Genomic DNA, 14,425 nt, shown 5'->3' with positions numbered 1-14,425 from the left:
AGCCCGCGCACTATCCCCTCTCTATACCCAATGCTGTCGGTTTTTTTTAAACGACGCACCAGGTGCTCATTCAAGGCTGAGTGAGCCGAGTCAAGGGCCAATCATCGGTTCAGGAATCACTCGCGCAAGCCGTGGCTGCGAGAATCGAACTCGGGTGGCCAGGGGTTGTGAGCGCGGTGTGCCCTAAGAAGCAAGACGCCACCGCTCCCCATACAAACACACAGATATCCCCCGTGGAACTTTAACAGACTGTTGGGGCAAGTGCTGTTAGCGAGCACCTACGAAGGCCGGCACGGCATATGGAGTGGGTGAGTGGCCAGCCACCGCGTCCGGTCGCCTTTGTCTCCCCAGTGGAGATGTTTACTACACACTGCTACACCAGGTACTCATTTGAGGCTGAGTCGACCGAGGGGAGGCCCAGAACTCGGGTCGCCGGGTTCATAGCTCGGCGCGCGAACTGCTACACACACACAGAGCAATATGAATTCTGCATCACGCTGCTGCTGCTCAGTGCAAAACACAAAGATCAAAAGGCGGCTTTCATAAGATCTACTACTTTAATGAGACAGGAGTTCACTAAGCTTTACAAAGAGAGAGAGAGAAATAAAATAAAAACACCCCAGGCTGGCGTAGCGTAGCCCCCATCGTCCGATCGCGTGCGTGATGCGGGATCGCGCACGAGAAGACTCATCCGCGCGACACCCACGAGTGACAGACACCGTACGCGCGTGGCAGCTCCAAGCTCGCGGCTCGCGACGCACGGAGAGGCGCCGCGTCGCTAGCTGTCGCTGAAACTTCGCTCACGCCGAGAGGTTGGAGGTGGCGGGGGACGGCAGCGGTTAGCGCACTTAGCTATGAAGTTTGAAATCGACCGGCGACCTAAGGCCTATGAGTTCAATGCATTGCCACGGATCAATGTCAGTTGCGAACGGTCCTGGGCCTCTCCCCTTCACACCTGCGCTGACCATCAGTATGGTAAAGAACGGTCAAAACAACCCACATTAGCTACACAGCATGGAGAGGCCTTCATCCAGCAGTGGATTGGGAAAAGTTTGCAGATTATTGTTTAATGTTATCGACAATCGTATTCATAACAATGTCCTTCGTTTATTCAGGCGAGTCTCGCCGAGTCTCAAGGCTGTTGTCCAAGGGGGTCCTGCTACCTTAGCATGTTTAACCAATTCTTTAATGTGTGTGTGTCATGTGTTGACTTCACGTGCGAAGGAATTGGAAAACCAGGAGAAAATCCACCACGTAAGTTCCGCACAGATGGATTCAAGAATACACGTTTCTATTGCCACCTGCTTAAGCCAATTCACTGCGGGCGCGCCGCTGACGACATCTCGTGACGACATCTCGTGACGACACTGCACTCTCGCGAGACGCCGCGGTGGCAAGATGTTAACTACCTCTCCTGGTATACAGGAGCGCGTGGGTTCGATCCCGACCCGGACGCATGCTGCTGTATTTGGAGTTTGCGGTGTCTGACTCACCGTGGTGGCGTGCATTTTTTCTCCCGGTCATCCCATTTCATTTCGCTCAACATTTATGAAATGTTTGTTTAGAGTAATTTGGCTGCTATGAATTCCCACGTGGTAAGCCACTTCGTTGAGCTATCATTTGTGGCCAGGTCGTTTCTGAAAAAGCGCTACACAACTCAGTGGGCCTTACCTGGTAACATTAAGATAGTTTAAAGCATGAGCGCCACACTGCAGCGACGTCATTAAACATGTATATTTGCTCCTGAAAGTCACTTGAAAGTCTCTGCTTTTAAAAAAATAAATCATGAACGAAGCATCGACCTCGCGGGAGCCACTCCGGGTGGGTAGATACGAGCCTTCGACGCATCACCCAACCTCGTGTCCAAACAGGCAGCGGCCGTCACGTTCGCAACACGCGCGCTGATCGTAGCGACGCATCGAGGCATCAATGAACATCCGTCGGATCTCAAACGTTGTAAGCCGTGAACGGCACCACCGCAGGCAGGGGAAGTAGAGTCGAGGATGTAGCATTGCCTGGCGAGGTGAGACAAGAGGGTGGGAGGAATGGAAGATGCCGGGGGTGGATTTCTCCAAGACGGACAAAGAGGAGGCCACGGCTCATGACGAGGAGCAGCAGGGAGAGAGAGAATAGGAGCGGCGGTGCAGGAAGGGGAGGAGGAGAAGGAATGACCGGGTGGACGCGATGTCACGGATGAAGAAGGTGATGATGGCGATGATGAGAGGGAAGGACAGAGAGAGAGAGAAGCGAGACGGAAGGAGCGAGCAGAATTAAGCGACACGGAGCGGCGTCTGTTTTCACAGGAGGTGGGCAGAGGGGAGTTTTTGGTGAAGAGGAGAATCCGGAACTGGATGGTGGGCAGGGGGGGGGGTAATGAGCCTGGACTTTTGAAGAGGGACATGGGATCCGTGTGGACAACAAGGGAGGAGGAAGCCCTCGATGACAAACAATGCCGATCATTGCCCAGGAAAGCCTCACTTGGACTCAAGACTTTCGGGAGAGTCCTGATACATTGGGATGTTTAGCCACCGAGTGTCTGTGTGTCACGCCAAGGGTTTGTGGACCGGAGCTGTCGACGAGGGCAGTTTACTTCGCAGAGAAATGCATGCATAGGGGTGGACATTCAAATAACAACAATATTATTACGAGCAAAATATAAGTGTGAACATCAAACATAACTTCTTTGCATATAAAAACAAATCATGAGCAGCACAGAAGATGCGGATACGTGGCACGGATCCCCGAAAAACAAACGAGAGCAATTATTATTTTAAACTGTACACGTGTATGTACGGCTATGTACACATCGTACACTACTATATACACGCGTCATGTATAAAAAGCAAATGCCAATAATATAGGAAAAATGAATTAATCGATCAGGGTCATATCCTGGCGTTCGCTGTACAATTACATTTTACGACAATCAACTTCTCCTCATTGAGATATGAACAACAACACGTGTCTTGCGATGTATGCGCGCGTGGGGAGCGGTAGTGTAGCAGTCGGCGCACTGCACTCAGGCGACCTGAGTTTGACTCCCGCTCACGGACAACACCAGTGACGATTACCGAAGCCGGTCCTGAGCCTCCCCTAGGTCGATTCAGCCTCAAAATAAACACCGGGTGGTGCGGTGTGTAGTAAACATCGCCACGCGGGAGACAAAGGCAGCCGGGCGTTGTGCTGGCCACCAACCCACTCATTTGCCCTGCCGGCCTTCGCTAACAGCACTTGCCCCAACATTCCGTTCAGGCTATACGGGGGTTCTTTGTCTTGTATGTGCGTGAGCGTGTTGCGTGCGCATTACGCGTTTGCTATGCGTGTGCCAACTGCTGTCCTGGAAACCCTTGCAATCGAGACGATCCATCTGCAAGGGAATATCCAGGTGAAATATTCTAATACAAAAAAAACGTGTCCGTATAACAACACATCCTCGGCGACAAGAGTTAGAACAACGAAATAAAAAGCTACACACACCCGAGACGATATTTAAGGAAAGTGCCATTTTTGGGGCATTTTAAAACTGCTTCAAAGTTTTTGTATATCTCTGTATATCTCTATATACTTGACCCTCTCATGCACCACGTCCTCTGTGGTGGACCGGCTTTGATTTATGTGACCGCTTTGCAATTGAGTTGCCATATTGCGTCTCGCCAGTTGAAGGCCGCGCAGCAAATACAAGGACCCCACCTGTCCCAGGCGCACGTGTGGTGGGTTTTGTTTTCTCCGGATGCTCCGGGCTCCTCCCCCACGCGTACACGCGCAGTATGATAGGCTTGCAATCATCTTTACGCATCAGGGACCGCAGAGCTTGGGCGGATTGTTGGCGCCGGCTCACCGCGTGTCCGCGGTTGCTCCACGCGCCTTCCAAATCGTTGTCTGCATTCGAGCGTGAGTGAGCCCTGCGCGGCGCGCTACAAGTTGACATCGTTATCATTATTATCATTAATGGTTTTCAACACATGTCTGTTGGAGGGCGGGGGAGGGGCGGGGAAATCCCTTTGAATCATAAATTAACTTTAAACTCCCAAAAAAACTAATCGGGGTTTGCTTCGAATCGTAATTCATGCATGAGAGGGTTAAGGCGGCACTGCTGGGAGAACACTCATCCCCAAAGCCCCTCAGGTCGATGGACCCGCACGCCACTTTGGTTCACAACGAGCTCCTCTCGGGTTGGACCGTCGAGGTATAAATATCGACGTCCAGCTGTTTTCTCACGAACTGTCACGCAAACCGCGGCCACTCTCGCAGCAGCAGCAGCAGCAGCAGGAGCAGGAGCAGCGGCAGCAGCAGCTTCTGGCTCGGCCATCGAACAAAAACGTCGGTCACCGCATCGCACGGCGCTTTGAGACGCGCTGCTTCTGCTGCCGTCTGGAACGCTCTTCCGATATCAGGAATCCGCTGGAGCTATGCACTTTTAAATCTACGTTTAAAACTCACTTCTTTCGAACTGCTTTGTGTGTTCAATGTAATCTTCCCCCGCACCTCCGATTAGCATGGTTGGCTACTTACGGTGCGAAAGAAGTTCAACATACATACATACACCTCCCCCAACCGACTGAGAATATTTTCACGAGGGCAAATATGCCAATTGATTGGGTTTATCGCGGAGGAATGTTGAAACGCGGGTGACATTTTTACACTTTTATAACCGACGATTCACTGGAGATGACTGGTTTCCCTCATTAGGTTACGCGGTCCTAGTACTGGTAGTAGTACTAGTAGTGGTGGTAGAAGTAGATTTGTTCCAAAAAAGTGGGCGCATAAAGTGAAACCGCACGAGGGACCAGCTGCCTACCCGAGTTGAATTCAAACCGCGCAATGTCACGAATTTTGAGTAGAGATCGGCCAGCCGCATATGCATGCAGCGAGGGGAAACGTGTGCGTGAAGCATCGTCCAGCGTGGCATTGCACTTTGTTCAAATGCCTCGCGATGAATTGGACCCATATTTATTAGAGTATTTTTTTTTAAGAAGAAGAAGACGAGCTGAGAAGCGGAATTTCGGTGACATCGGTAATGTCCATCGCGAGTTGTGGGGTTTCTCATGAGACTCGGCAGTGTCAGTGTCGGCGATGCAAGGCGTTAAGGAGCGAGGGTTAGCGAGGGAGGTTCACCGAGTACAAAATAACAACGATGTCACGACGCGACACTCATTTAATGCCGAATCGACCTCAGAGTGGCCGAGTTCTGATATCAATCGCCCCTGACGTTAGCCATGGCCGGGAATTTACACTCAGGGGGCCAGGCGCAGATTGCGAAAGTTGCGCTAACCACTCCGCCACTCCTCCCCACAGAGACACACAAAGACAAAGATCCCACTTATAGCCTTAACAGGCTTTTGGGACAAGTGCTGTTAGCGAACACCTGTGAAAGAGAGACTGAGAAAGATGCACACGTACATGTTTACACGCGCGCACACAATGGTACAGAATGACTCGTTATTACTCGCTGAATCACTATGATTACTGCATTGTGAATAATGCACTGCACTGCGATGTGTCTCTTGGTGCTCTCTTCACGACGAGCCACGTGGTGGATCGTTGGGCGCGCGGCGTTCGAGCCGGACCGGGGAGCCTAACTCGGATGTCGGTGCCGCGGCGTTTTCCGCTAAAGTAGCCCGAAGGGGGAAAACAAAAATCGCCAAACCGTCGATTTTTGTTTGCCGATTCAACGTGCCCGCCGCCGCCGACGCCCCTAGAAATCCAGCTGCCATCTCGGCGTGACTCGGGCGTTGGGAGGTCGGCAAACAGACAACCTGGCACCGTCACGAGCGCTAAAGCGCTCCTCCTGCTCCTCCTCCTCCTCGTTCTCAAGAAAACCACGCGCGCGACAAAGGCGCTCGCTCGCTCACGAGACGCCAGTCCGCGGTTTGCTGGAATGATTAACGGGCGCTTCTCTCTCCTTGGCAGAATCTCCCCCCCCCGCCCGCCGGCCGGGCCCCCACCACCATGCCCCCCACCCCCCCACATCAACCCCCCACCCCCCACACCCTCCGCCCCCCCTCTCCTTTGTGGCAATTTACGCAGAGGTTTTTTTCTTCCAGGCATGTCGGAATTTAAGAATACCCGCTACATCAATTTCGAGCTAAGCATTTAAAAAAATAGCGCGCATTTGACTTAAAAATTTCATTAAAACGAAATGTCACGTATTTCATGGGGAGGGGAGAGAGAGAGAAAGAAAAAAAACCCACCGTACATTCGGCCGGCTAACCTCCGAGATCTATTAGCCTGCTCGAGTCAATTGTGGAGTCAGTGTAATTTGTTTGCTTGCATAATTTTTTAATGCGCCCGCCAGCTACTTAACCAAAAATCTCGGAGGGGAGTGTGGCTCCTTCTCGCAGCTCCCCTCCCCCCACCTCCAACAAGGCTCCCATCTAATGAGGGTCTCGCTGCATGGACGGTGATGCATTATTCACCATGGTGGGTGGGTAGACGGGGGTGGAGGGGGATTGCGGGAGAATCTGCTCCTAGGAAAGTTGAATTCGCACGGAGGAGCTGGGGACGGTGTTGAACGAACATCGCCACTGCTACGGACTGGAACTGTGCAGCCCAGCCAACCATCCAGGCAGGCAGGCAGGCAGCTAGTCATTCTACCAGCCAGACATAAAGCCAGCTGCCTAGCCAGATAGCCACCCAGCCAAACATCCAACCAGATACCCAGCCAGTCAGCCACCCAGCCAGACAACCACTCAGCCAGCCAGCCGTCCTCTCTGCCAGGCACCCACCGGCCAGCAAGTTAACCACCCATCCGTCACTCAGCCTGGCAAGTCAGGCTGCCCCCTCAGAGTATCCACACTGCCAACACACCCATACGTACGACCTCCCCCCCCCCACTTTTCCCGAACAATCAAGGAAAGCTGCGCAAAGAAGACAAGGGAGGAAGAGGAGAGGAGGAGGAATATTGCTCAAAAGTGTCCCCCTGAGTTCATCGGGCGAACCCGTCCTCTCACAACAGAAGAGAGACGCCCCCCTCGCACTCCCGTGGAAAGGGGGAGGGGGGAGGTAGCGGCTCTTCCCATCGCCACAAGTCCCCCTGTCCCCTCTCCGATCTGCCACCAGAGAACATCTCGCAGGCAAAATCATCACTCCATTCATTATCTCACCGGCTTAACCTTCCTGCGCCGCCGGTAGCGCGGGCGCGTAAGGCAAAACCAATTTTATCATTTCACGTGAGAGTTGCTTGTGGGGTGGGTTGGGGGGGGGGTGTTAAGGTTGGCGACGCTGGGCGCTGTGGTGACACTTTGAGAATTGTCCCGCACCGCACGCTCTTATTGCTCTCACTCAATAAGGCCACGGCGCTTCCATCGCGCGCCGCATTTCACTGGCTTTTCATCTCTCTTCCGCAACCCATTTTACTACCTGGGGGCCCCGTCCCTCTATCGACGAATTAATTATCTTGTTTATTAAACGTATCCCGTTATTCATATGTTTATTTTTCACTCCCTCCGTTTGAATGGGCTCGCTTAGTTTATTGCTGTTCTGTGACGCTCACAAGAAGCGAGCGATCGAGCAGGAGCGCTGGGCGTGCCCTCAGGCGCGGTGGCCCACAGACTCCAGGAGAAGCCGGGAGAGGCGTGGCCCGTCGATCGATCGCGTTTGTCACTTATATATAAAGACAACAACACCGTCCGCCCACCACTCAAAGTCCACGCGGAGAAGATCTTTTTTTTGTTTCGATTCTCTCCGGCTCCTGTCTTCATCGCGGTGCCGGGGGGTAAGTGACGTGGACGATTAACAAGGCAGTGGCCTCCACTAAAACTCTACCGATGAAAATGTTGTTCTGTTCGTGTAAAGAAAAATAAGTAAGCTGGTGTCGAGAGAGTGCCGCTCTGGGGGATAGAACGCCGCTCCGGGGCGGCCGCTGAAATTAACACCGGCCGCCGTCACGGCCTTCACGCCCATCACGACCATCACGACCATCACAGCCGCATGCTCAGCGGCGGTGAGCGAACGTTCCGCTGGTTTCTGGCACCGATCCAGGATTCGGCAATGGGGGTAAGGGGGCTGGTGGGGGGGCCGGGCTGGCGTCTTAACTGAGCAACGATGGTTTCCCTTCCGCCAACAAAAGTTCCATTCTGGATAACCAACCCGACGGTGTCCTCGCTTCCCGCCCAACCAGTTTCACCCGCGGGCAAAACATCCGCACCGCTCGGCAGTTCCCTCTCACACGCCGATCGTCGTCCCGTTCCCGTGCGGACGGGAGGGGGGGCGGGCGAGCGAGCGAGCGAGCGAGCGGTCGGGCGAACGGTCGCCACCGATCCTTCTTGGGGGGGCGCTGCGGGACAGGGATGGGGGCGGCGGCCGGGGTAAGGGAGTGCGGGGGGGGGAGGGGCTCAGGGCCAGTCGAAGGTGCGCCCGAGCAGGCGGAAGAGGCGGCGGTTTGGCTCGCGGAAGAATCGGCGCAGTCGCTCGAGGAGGGCGCCGTCGACGCGGGGGTGCGGCCGCCCCTTGGAGTCGTCGAGGCAGCGGCGGCGGCGCGCGTCGCGCAGGCAGAAGAAGCCGCGCGTCGCGTTGAAGTAGAAGTTGCCAGCCGAGATGCGCGGCTCGAGGCCCAGGAAGCGCTCGACGCGGCCCAGCTCGGCGAGCGGCTCGCGGATCAGCCGGTCGCCGTCCACCACGTGCAGGCGCTCGCGCGGGAAGTGGCGCAGCCAGTTCTCCATGTGGTCTGAGCGGTGGCGGGGCCGGTGGATGCCGTGGGGGTTGGAGGGGAGGGGGGTCGCAGGGTAACGGATGTGATTGTCGTCATCATCATCGTCGTCTTCGTCATCATCAGTGTCATCATCAACAGTGTCATCATCATGTGTCATCTTTGCTCATCATCGTCATCATTTGTTTAAACCGACCAAAGCAGTGTATAAAATGTGTCATCGTCCCGCACCTGATTAGCACGGTTGGCTACGTACGGTGCGAAATAAGTTCAACATACATGTATTATCACTGGCATTGTCACCACCACTACCACCACCAATATCCACGTCTCATCATTGTGACTATCATCAGCGTCGTCATGGTTGCCGTCACGATGGTGGTGGTGGTGGAGGCTGTGACGGCCTCTCACCTGCGTAGAGGCTGCGGTTCACCGCCTTGTAGTCGGGCCGCAGCCGCCCCGTGCTGCGGCTCAGCAGGAAGTCCCGGAGTGGGGGGCACTCGCGCCCCCGCTCGGCGCGATTGTAGAAAACCTGCGCAACGCACGCACCCGGCACAACGCACGCACGCGCCCTGGTCAATTGGCACAATGCTTCTGCGTGCGGTGGACACCATGGGGCTTGAGTTCTCTCGCTCAGTATGTATGTCCCGTATGTTGAACTTCTGTCGCACTGAACGTCGCAGGTATACACACACATCGGATATAGGTGGCATGCGACTCGTACCCAATGCTATGCTGCATGCGGTGTGTGGGGTGAATAAGTATGTTCAAAAATAAGAAATATATCAATGATTGTTGTCCGAGCAGAGACGCGAAAGCCCAAAGTGGCAAGTGGCCAGCACCGTTGAAGGTGTAAGAGGTAAGCGCGAACGCATTTTAGAACTCCGTAAACGGAGGCGATGCGAGGAGCGAGTATATTGGGCGTGGTGTGTGCTGGGTGAGTGGCTGCCGGCACCGTGCGAGCGAGCGAGCGAGCGAGGGAGCGAGGAGCCGACCTGCGTGTAGTCGGAGAGGATTCGCTCGACGGGGTCGCGCAGGATGAGCAGGAGGCGCAGGGCGGAGACGTTCCCCCCGGACGGCGCGTGGTAGCCCGCCATGCGCGCCGCCACCTTCAAGCGCGGTGGGAGACGGAGGACGGGGAAGAGAGACAGAGTTGGACAGCGAGATAGATGGACAGAGATGGGAGTTGGACACAGAGAGACGGACGGAGACGAGTCAGAAACAGAGATGGAGAGAGAGAGACACATACAGATGGAGACAGATCAACAGAGAGATGGACAGAGAGACAGAGTTGCGCAGAGAGACAGCGATGGTCAGAGAGAGACAGAGATGATCAGAAAGAGACATACAGATGGAGACTGAGAGGTACACAGATGGATACACAGACAATTGCACTCAGACCATACGACTGGCATTTGAGGCTCCATGTCTCTGCTTCACGAGAGTCCCCGCCAAACCCCCCCCCCCCCCCCAACGCCTCTCCCTAGTAGAGTCAAACTCGGTCCACCAGGCCAGGGAATCGATCTCGTCCCGATGCCCGTCGAGAAGGGAGGGGGGGCGAGGAGGGATGGGGCGGGGGGGGGGCAGCACCTGCGGCGCGGTGAAGTAGGCGGGCGTCTTCTCCACGGTGACCTGGTCGGGCCGCGAGGGCGGCATCTGCTGGCGGTACCACTCGAGGCCGCGGGCGAAGTTCTCGTCGCGGTTGAAGAAGTGGAGCTCCGTCTCCGCCGTCACGACCGCCGGGTTGAGGCTCAGCATCTCGAGCAGCGCGCGCGTCCCGCCTGCAGCGTCAAATAAAGATTATCATGATTATGACACGGTAATGATACTAACATCGCCAGCGAAGATAGCCGTAACAGGCTGCAATCGTGGTCGTGGTCCACCCGTAAACGTATCCGTTCAATCTATGGCAGATGCAGATACCTGATGCACTAATGGAAAATGTACAACTCTCCAGTGTGCCACCCACCCACCCCCTCGTCTGCTGTGCCGGCCTGCTACTCGCTAACAGCACTTGCCCCAACAGTCTGTTGAGGCTATACGGGAGATCTTTGTCTTCTGGGGCCCAGGGCTCTGGTGCGGTCGACTGAGGCGTCCGCCCGCCCACGCAATGTGGCCGCAGAGAGGCAGTCTCTGATGCTCAAGGGCGGTGTAAACGTTTCGTTTTTATAGAAAACCCCAACGCATTCGTCAATAACACTGTGCCCTTAGCACACGAGTTATGAATAATGGCCATTTTTTTCATCTTAAGTCTTATTGACGAAGGTGCTGAGTGTCTGTTACTTGTGCGTGTGCACCAATGGGACTGCAGCCGAAGCAGTAGCAGCACCGCCAACTAATCTGTTCAGATTGTAGATCGCGTCGTCGTGGTCGGCATCTCCCACGATCGCCGAGGACCCACAGACAAAGCCGGAGAGCAGCAGCCCGGCGTTGAGGAGCCGACGCTAAAGAACCAACAACTGCCCAAGCTCTGCGGCCCTCCATACACTAAGATGTTCTCAGCAAATGAAGGAGAGTGTTAATACGTGCGAGAGGGAACCGGAGCGCCCGGAGGAAAACGCGGAGCACCCGGGAAAATAACCTCCACAACCCGCTAGGCCGTCGTCCAGCAGTGGATCGACCTGCGACGAGTGTGTAGTGTGTGTCCGCGTGCGTAGCGCGTGTACCCTTGCGGACGCCGATGATGATGGTTTGCGGCAGGCGGCGGCTGAGGCTCGGGTCGTCTTCCAGACGTTTCCTCCTTCTGCGCGAGCCCTTGCCGTGGCCGCGACGCGGCTTGATCGCAGCCGAATCCTGTTGCTGTTGCTGCTGAGCCAGCCCCGTGTCCGCTGAGGTCTCATCGCGCTGGCGGTAGCGGTCGTCGTCGTGGTGGTGGTGCTGGAAATATTGGAGATCGTCGAGGAGCTGATGCTGCTGCTCTCCTGTCGAGCCGACTGCTACTTGTGCCGCCGGCGATGACGACGATGCCGTCGACGACGACGATGTGGACGATAACGAGGGCCGCTGCGCCGACAGCGTTGGGGCAGAGCCGCCGGGGCAGTCGGGGGAGCAGGCGGGCGCGGACGCGGGCAGCCACAGTGACAGGAAGGGCAGCAGCACGGGCAGCAGCAGCAGCGGGGATGGCGGAGGCGTCATCTCGGAATCGCCGTCACGCGCGGGCGATTCGTCTCGCGGGCCGCGCCCTGCTGATGAGGCTCGGCGAAGTCGATGCCGGTGCAGGGATTTCCTTGCTCAAGCGAACGCGGCTGGGACGCATTGGTCCTGAAGGGTCCAGTGGTCGACGGAGTCTGAGATTGATGTCTCCAGGCGCATGGTGGAGGCTGCTCCCCGTCGCTAGCGGCCCACGGCCTCACGGTGCTGATGAGCCTGAAGGAGGCAAAGATGCGGTCACCTCATCCCTTCCTGCTCCGTGACGCAAGCCTGCACGCGACGGACAGACGGACAGCGCAGGACAATGAATAGGTTCGTCGATTGAGGCCGATTGACATCAATTCTTAAACTCAATGTACACGCATCATCGCATCCTGCGCGCGCAATGATGCATTATTTATTGTTGATGCAAACGATATGCGATTGACGTTACGTGTATGCTAATGGAGCGAAAAAAAGACTACGAACGAGATTGAAACTAATGAAACAACACAAATGAGATGGTGCACACGAGACAAATACGAATTGGATCTGTAACAAGTTGCGATCCTGGATTGTGACAAATTCGTCAACCGGCGGGGCTGCAGGTAAATCATTACACGGGACTGCATCTGTGATAGTAGCCATCCACAACGAGACATTTTTTTTCCGAATAATCTAAAACCAAACGTGACATTTTAAATCGACAACGACGACGATGCCGTTCATTCATCCAATAAGTGCTGCCACACTGGGACGTTTTGGCCAAATCCCATTAACGGGGGCGGGGAGGAACGGGGAGGAGCGGGGGGGGGGGGGTTTGGCTGCGCGTGGCAAGGTAACCGGAGACACCCGAAGAACGACCCCCCCCCCACGCTCGCGCGCTCACGATGTGGGTCACGTTTCCTGGTTCGGGCGGCTGTTGTTGTTATTATGATTGCTATTTACGTCGTGTGTTTTTGATGCTCGTTTCATCGTCCCAACGGACGGCTGTCGGTTTTTTTCTTAACAAGCTCGCTCACTTTCACAATGTAAACAAACCAAGGGGAGCCCGTCAATAACTAAACCTGCCCCTTCCTCCTCCTCCTGCCGTTGGCGGCGATGGGAGCCGACCGCTCGCTCCCATCGCTCGGCCCCTCCGCCCGGACTCGCCGGAGCTCCGCACTCCGAAAGGTTTCGGGCGACCCCAGGGAGCCTTTTGGCTGTAAAAGTGGAAGCGGTGTGGATGGGAAAAAAATATATAGATGGGGAGGTGGGGAGGTGCGGGTTTGGGGGGAAGGCAACTGGACGGTGTCTGACAAAACCAATCCTCCGGAGTGATTTCTTGATCACACCAGCGTCGAAAGCATCGGCCCTCTTCTCCTGTCGAAGGCGCCATAGCCAGTGGTGGGAACACCCCCCCCCCCTCTACATTGATGCGTGTATGGTGCTCTAGCTTTTAGTGCAGGCTTGATGTTGACGATCGGTGCCGGAAAGATGTAGCCACTACTGGAGCAGATTGCCACAAGACAGAGGAAAGCGGAAACAGACGACGGAACGTGCAGCGGACACGTCCGGGGCAATCTTTCCCGTGGATCGTGATGAGGATGATGATGACGATGTTGCCCATAATCTTTTGTGATTCGCTGTTGTTGTATACTAACCCTTCTTCCAAAATTGAGATTAATAATATTTGATGATTTTTATATATTATCTTTTTACTTGTTTTTTTAATGAATGAAACACACCAAAAGCGCAGCAAACTGCAAAACACCAGGTGTTGTTAAGTAATGAACTGGAGGAGGGCTAGGATGGCAGAATTTGCAACCTTGCTTCAAGGAAAGATAAGGCCTGATGAACGGGCACATGTCACCCGTGCAGGCGGCAGAGACAGTGGGAGTGTCAGCCAGACATAGTTAAGGCAAAAAGCCCAACCATCCTGCATGGTTTTAAAGTAACGTCAAAATTCGAAATTCAACAACAGAGTAGGCTAAAGTATCGATCCTCGCGCTCGCTCAAATTGGAGACCAGGCTGCGAGCTACATCAATGAACCATTGCCATTTGCTAATCCAATACTGAATGTTAATATTACTGAAGTCAAAACGAATTCTATGACCTCAGCACATGGGCAAATAATAGGGCAGTGTCGACTCAAAGGCAATGGAAGAAACAGAGGCGCCTTTGTCTAAATCACAACCACAGAAAGCCAGGAATCATCACTGATTGTGTGTTTAGGGATTCCGAGCTAGTTGGAACACGTGCACACAGGGGGGAGGTAGAAATACGCCTTGTCCTCCTGCAGCTGAGGGAACGAAAATAAGTGGGTCAGCTCAAGGCTGTGTGCACAGGGGAGGGAGCTGATTTAAACAACCCTGCACGTCTGAACGTGAGGGGGCCTTTGACCTGAGATTAAGAATAACACTCCCAGAGCAGAAGGTTGGATGACCACAGTGAGACGAGAATAAGAGTGGTGTATATCTCTCAAGGAGGCAGACCCAGCTGAACAACAAGGCTGCGGGGGTCACCAGAAGTTCGCGTTCGCCTAGTTAAGACAAAAAGCTCAATTATTCTGTATTGCTATTAAAGTAACGTTAAAGTCGGAATTTAACAACAGGGTAGGCTAAAGTTTGATATTCACACCCACTCCAATTAAACCAGGTCACAAGTTA

At 54.6% G+C, this 14,425-nt stretch overlaps 1 protein-coding gene across 4 annotated transcripts in view; it reads right to left on the bottom strand.

The window, feature by feature from the left end:
• Positions 1-558: 558 nt before the first annotated feature.
• Positions 559-14,425, bottom strand: part of LOC133343504 (heparan sulfate glucosamine 3-O-sulfotransferase 1-like) — an 83,015-nt gene continuing 69,148 nt past the window's right edge. For all 4 annotated transcript variants that reach the window (XM_061553165.1, XM_061553164.1, XM_061553167.1 and 1 more), the window contains 5 exons: positions 11,314-12,067; positions 10,238-10,428; positions 9,643-9,756; positions 9,059-9,179; positions 559-8,665 (listed from right to left, as the gene is read on the bottom strand). In XM_061553165.1, the coding sequence (XP_061409149.1) occupies positions 8,334-8,665; positions 9,059-9,179; positions 9,643-9,756; positions 10,238-10,428; positions 11,314-11,782 (1,227 nt within the window). In that variant the 5' untranslated portion in view covers positions 11,783-12,067 and the 3' untranslated portion in view covers positions 559-8,333. The remainder of the gene's footprint in view (positions 8,666-9,058; positions 9,180-9,642; positions 9,757-10,237; positions 10,429-11,313; positions 12,068-14,425) is intronic.

Source organism: Lethenteron reissneri, chromosome 17, assembly GCF_015708825.2.
Source record: "Lethenteron reissneri isolate LAM-NWPU_2019-01 chromosome 17, ASM1570882v1, whole genome shotgun sequence".
Classification (NCBI taxonomy): domain Eukaryota; kingdom Metazoa; phylum Chordata; class Hyperoartia; order Petromyzontiformes; family Petromyzontidae; genus Lethenteron; species Lethenteron reissneri.
This window is presented reverse-complemented; position numbering and strand designations above follow the sequence as displayed.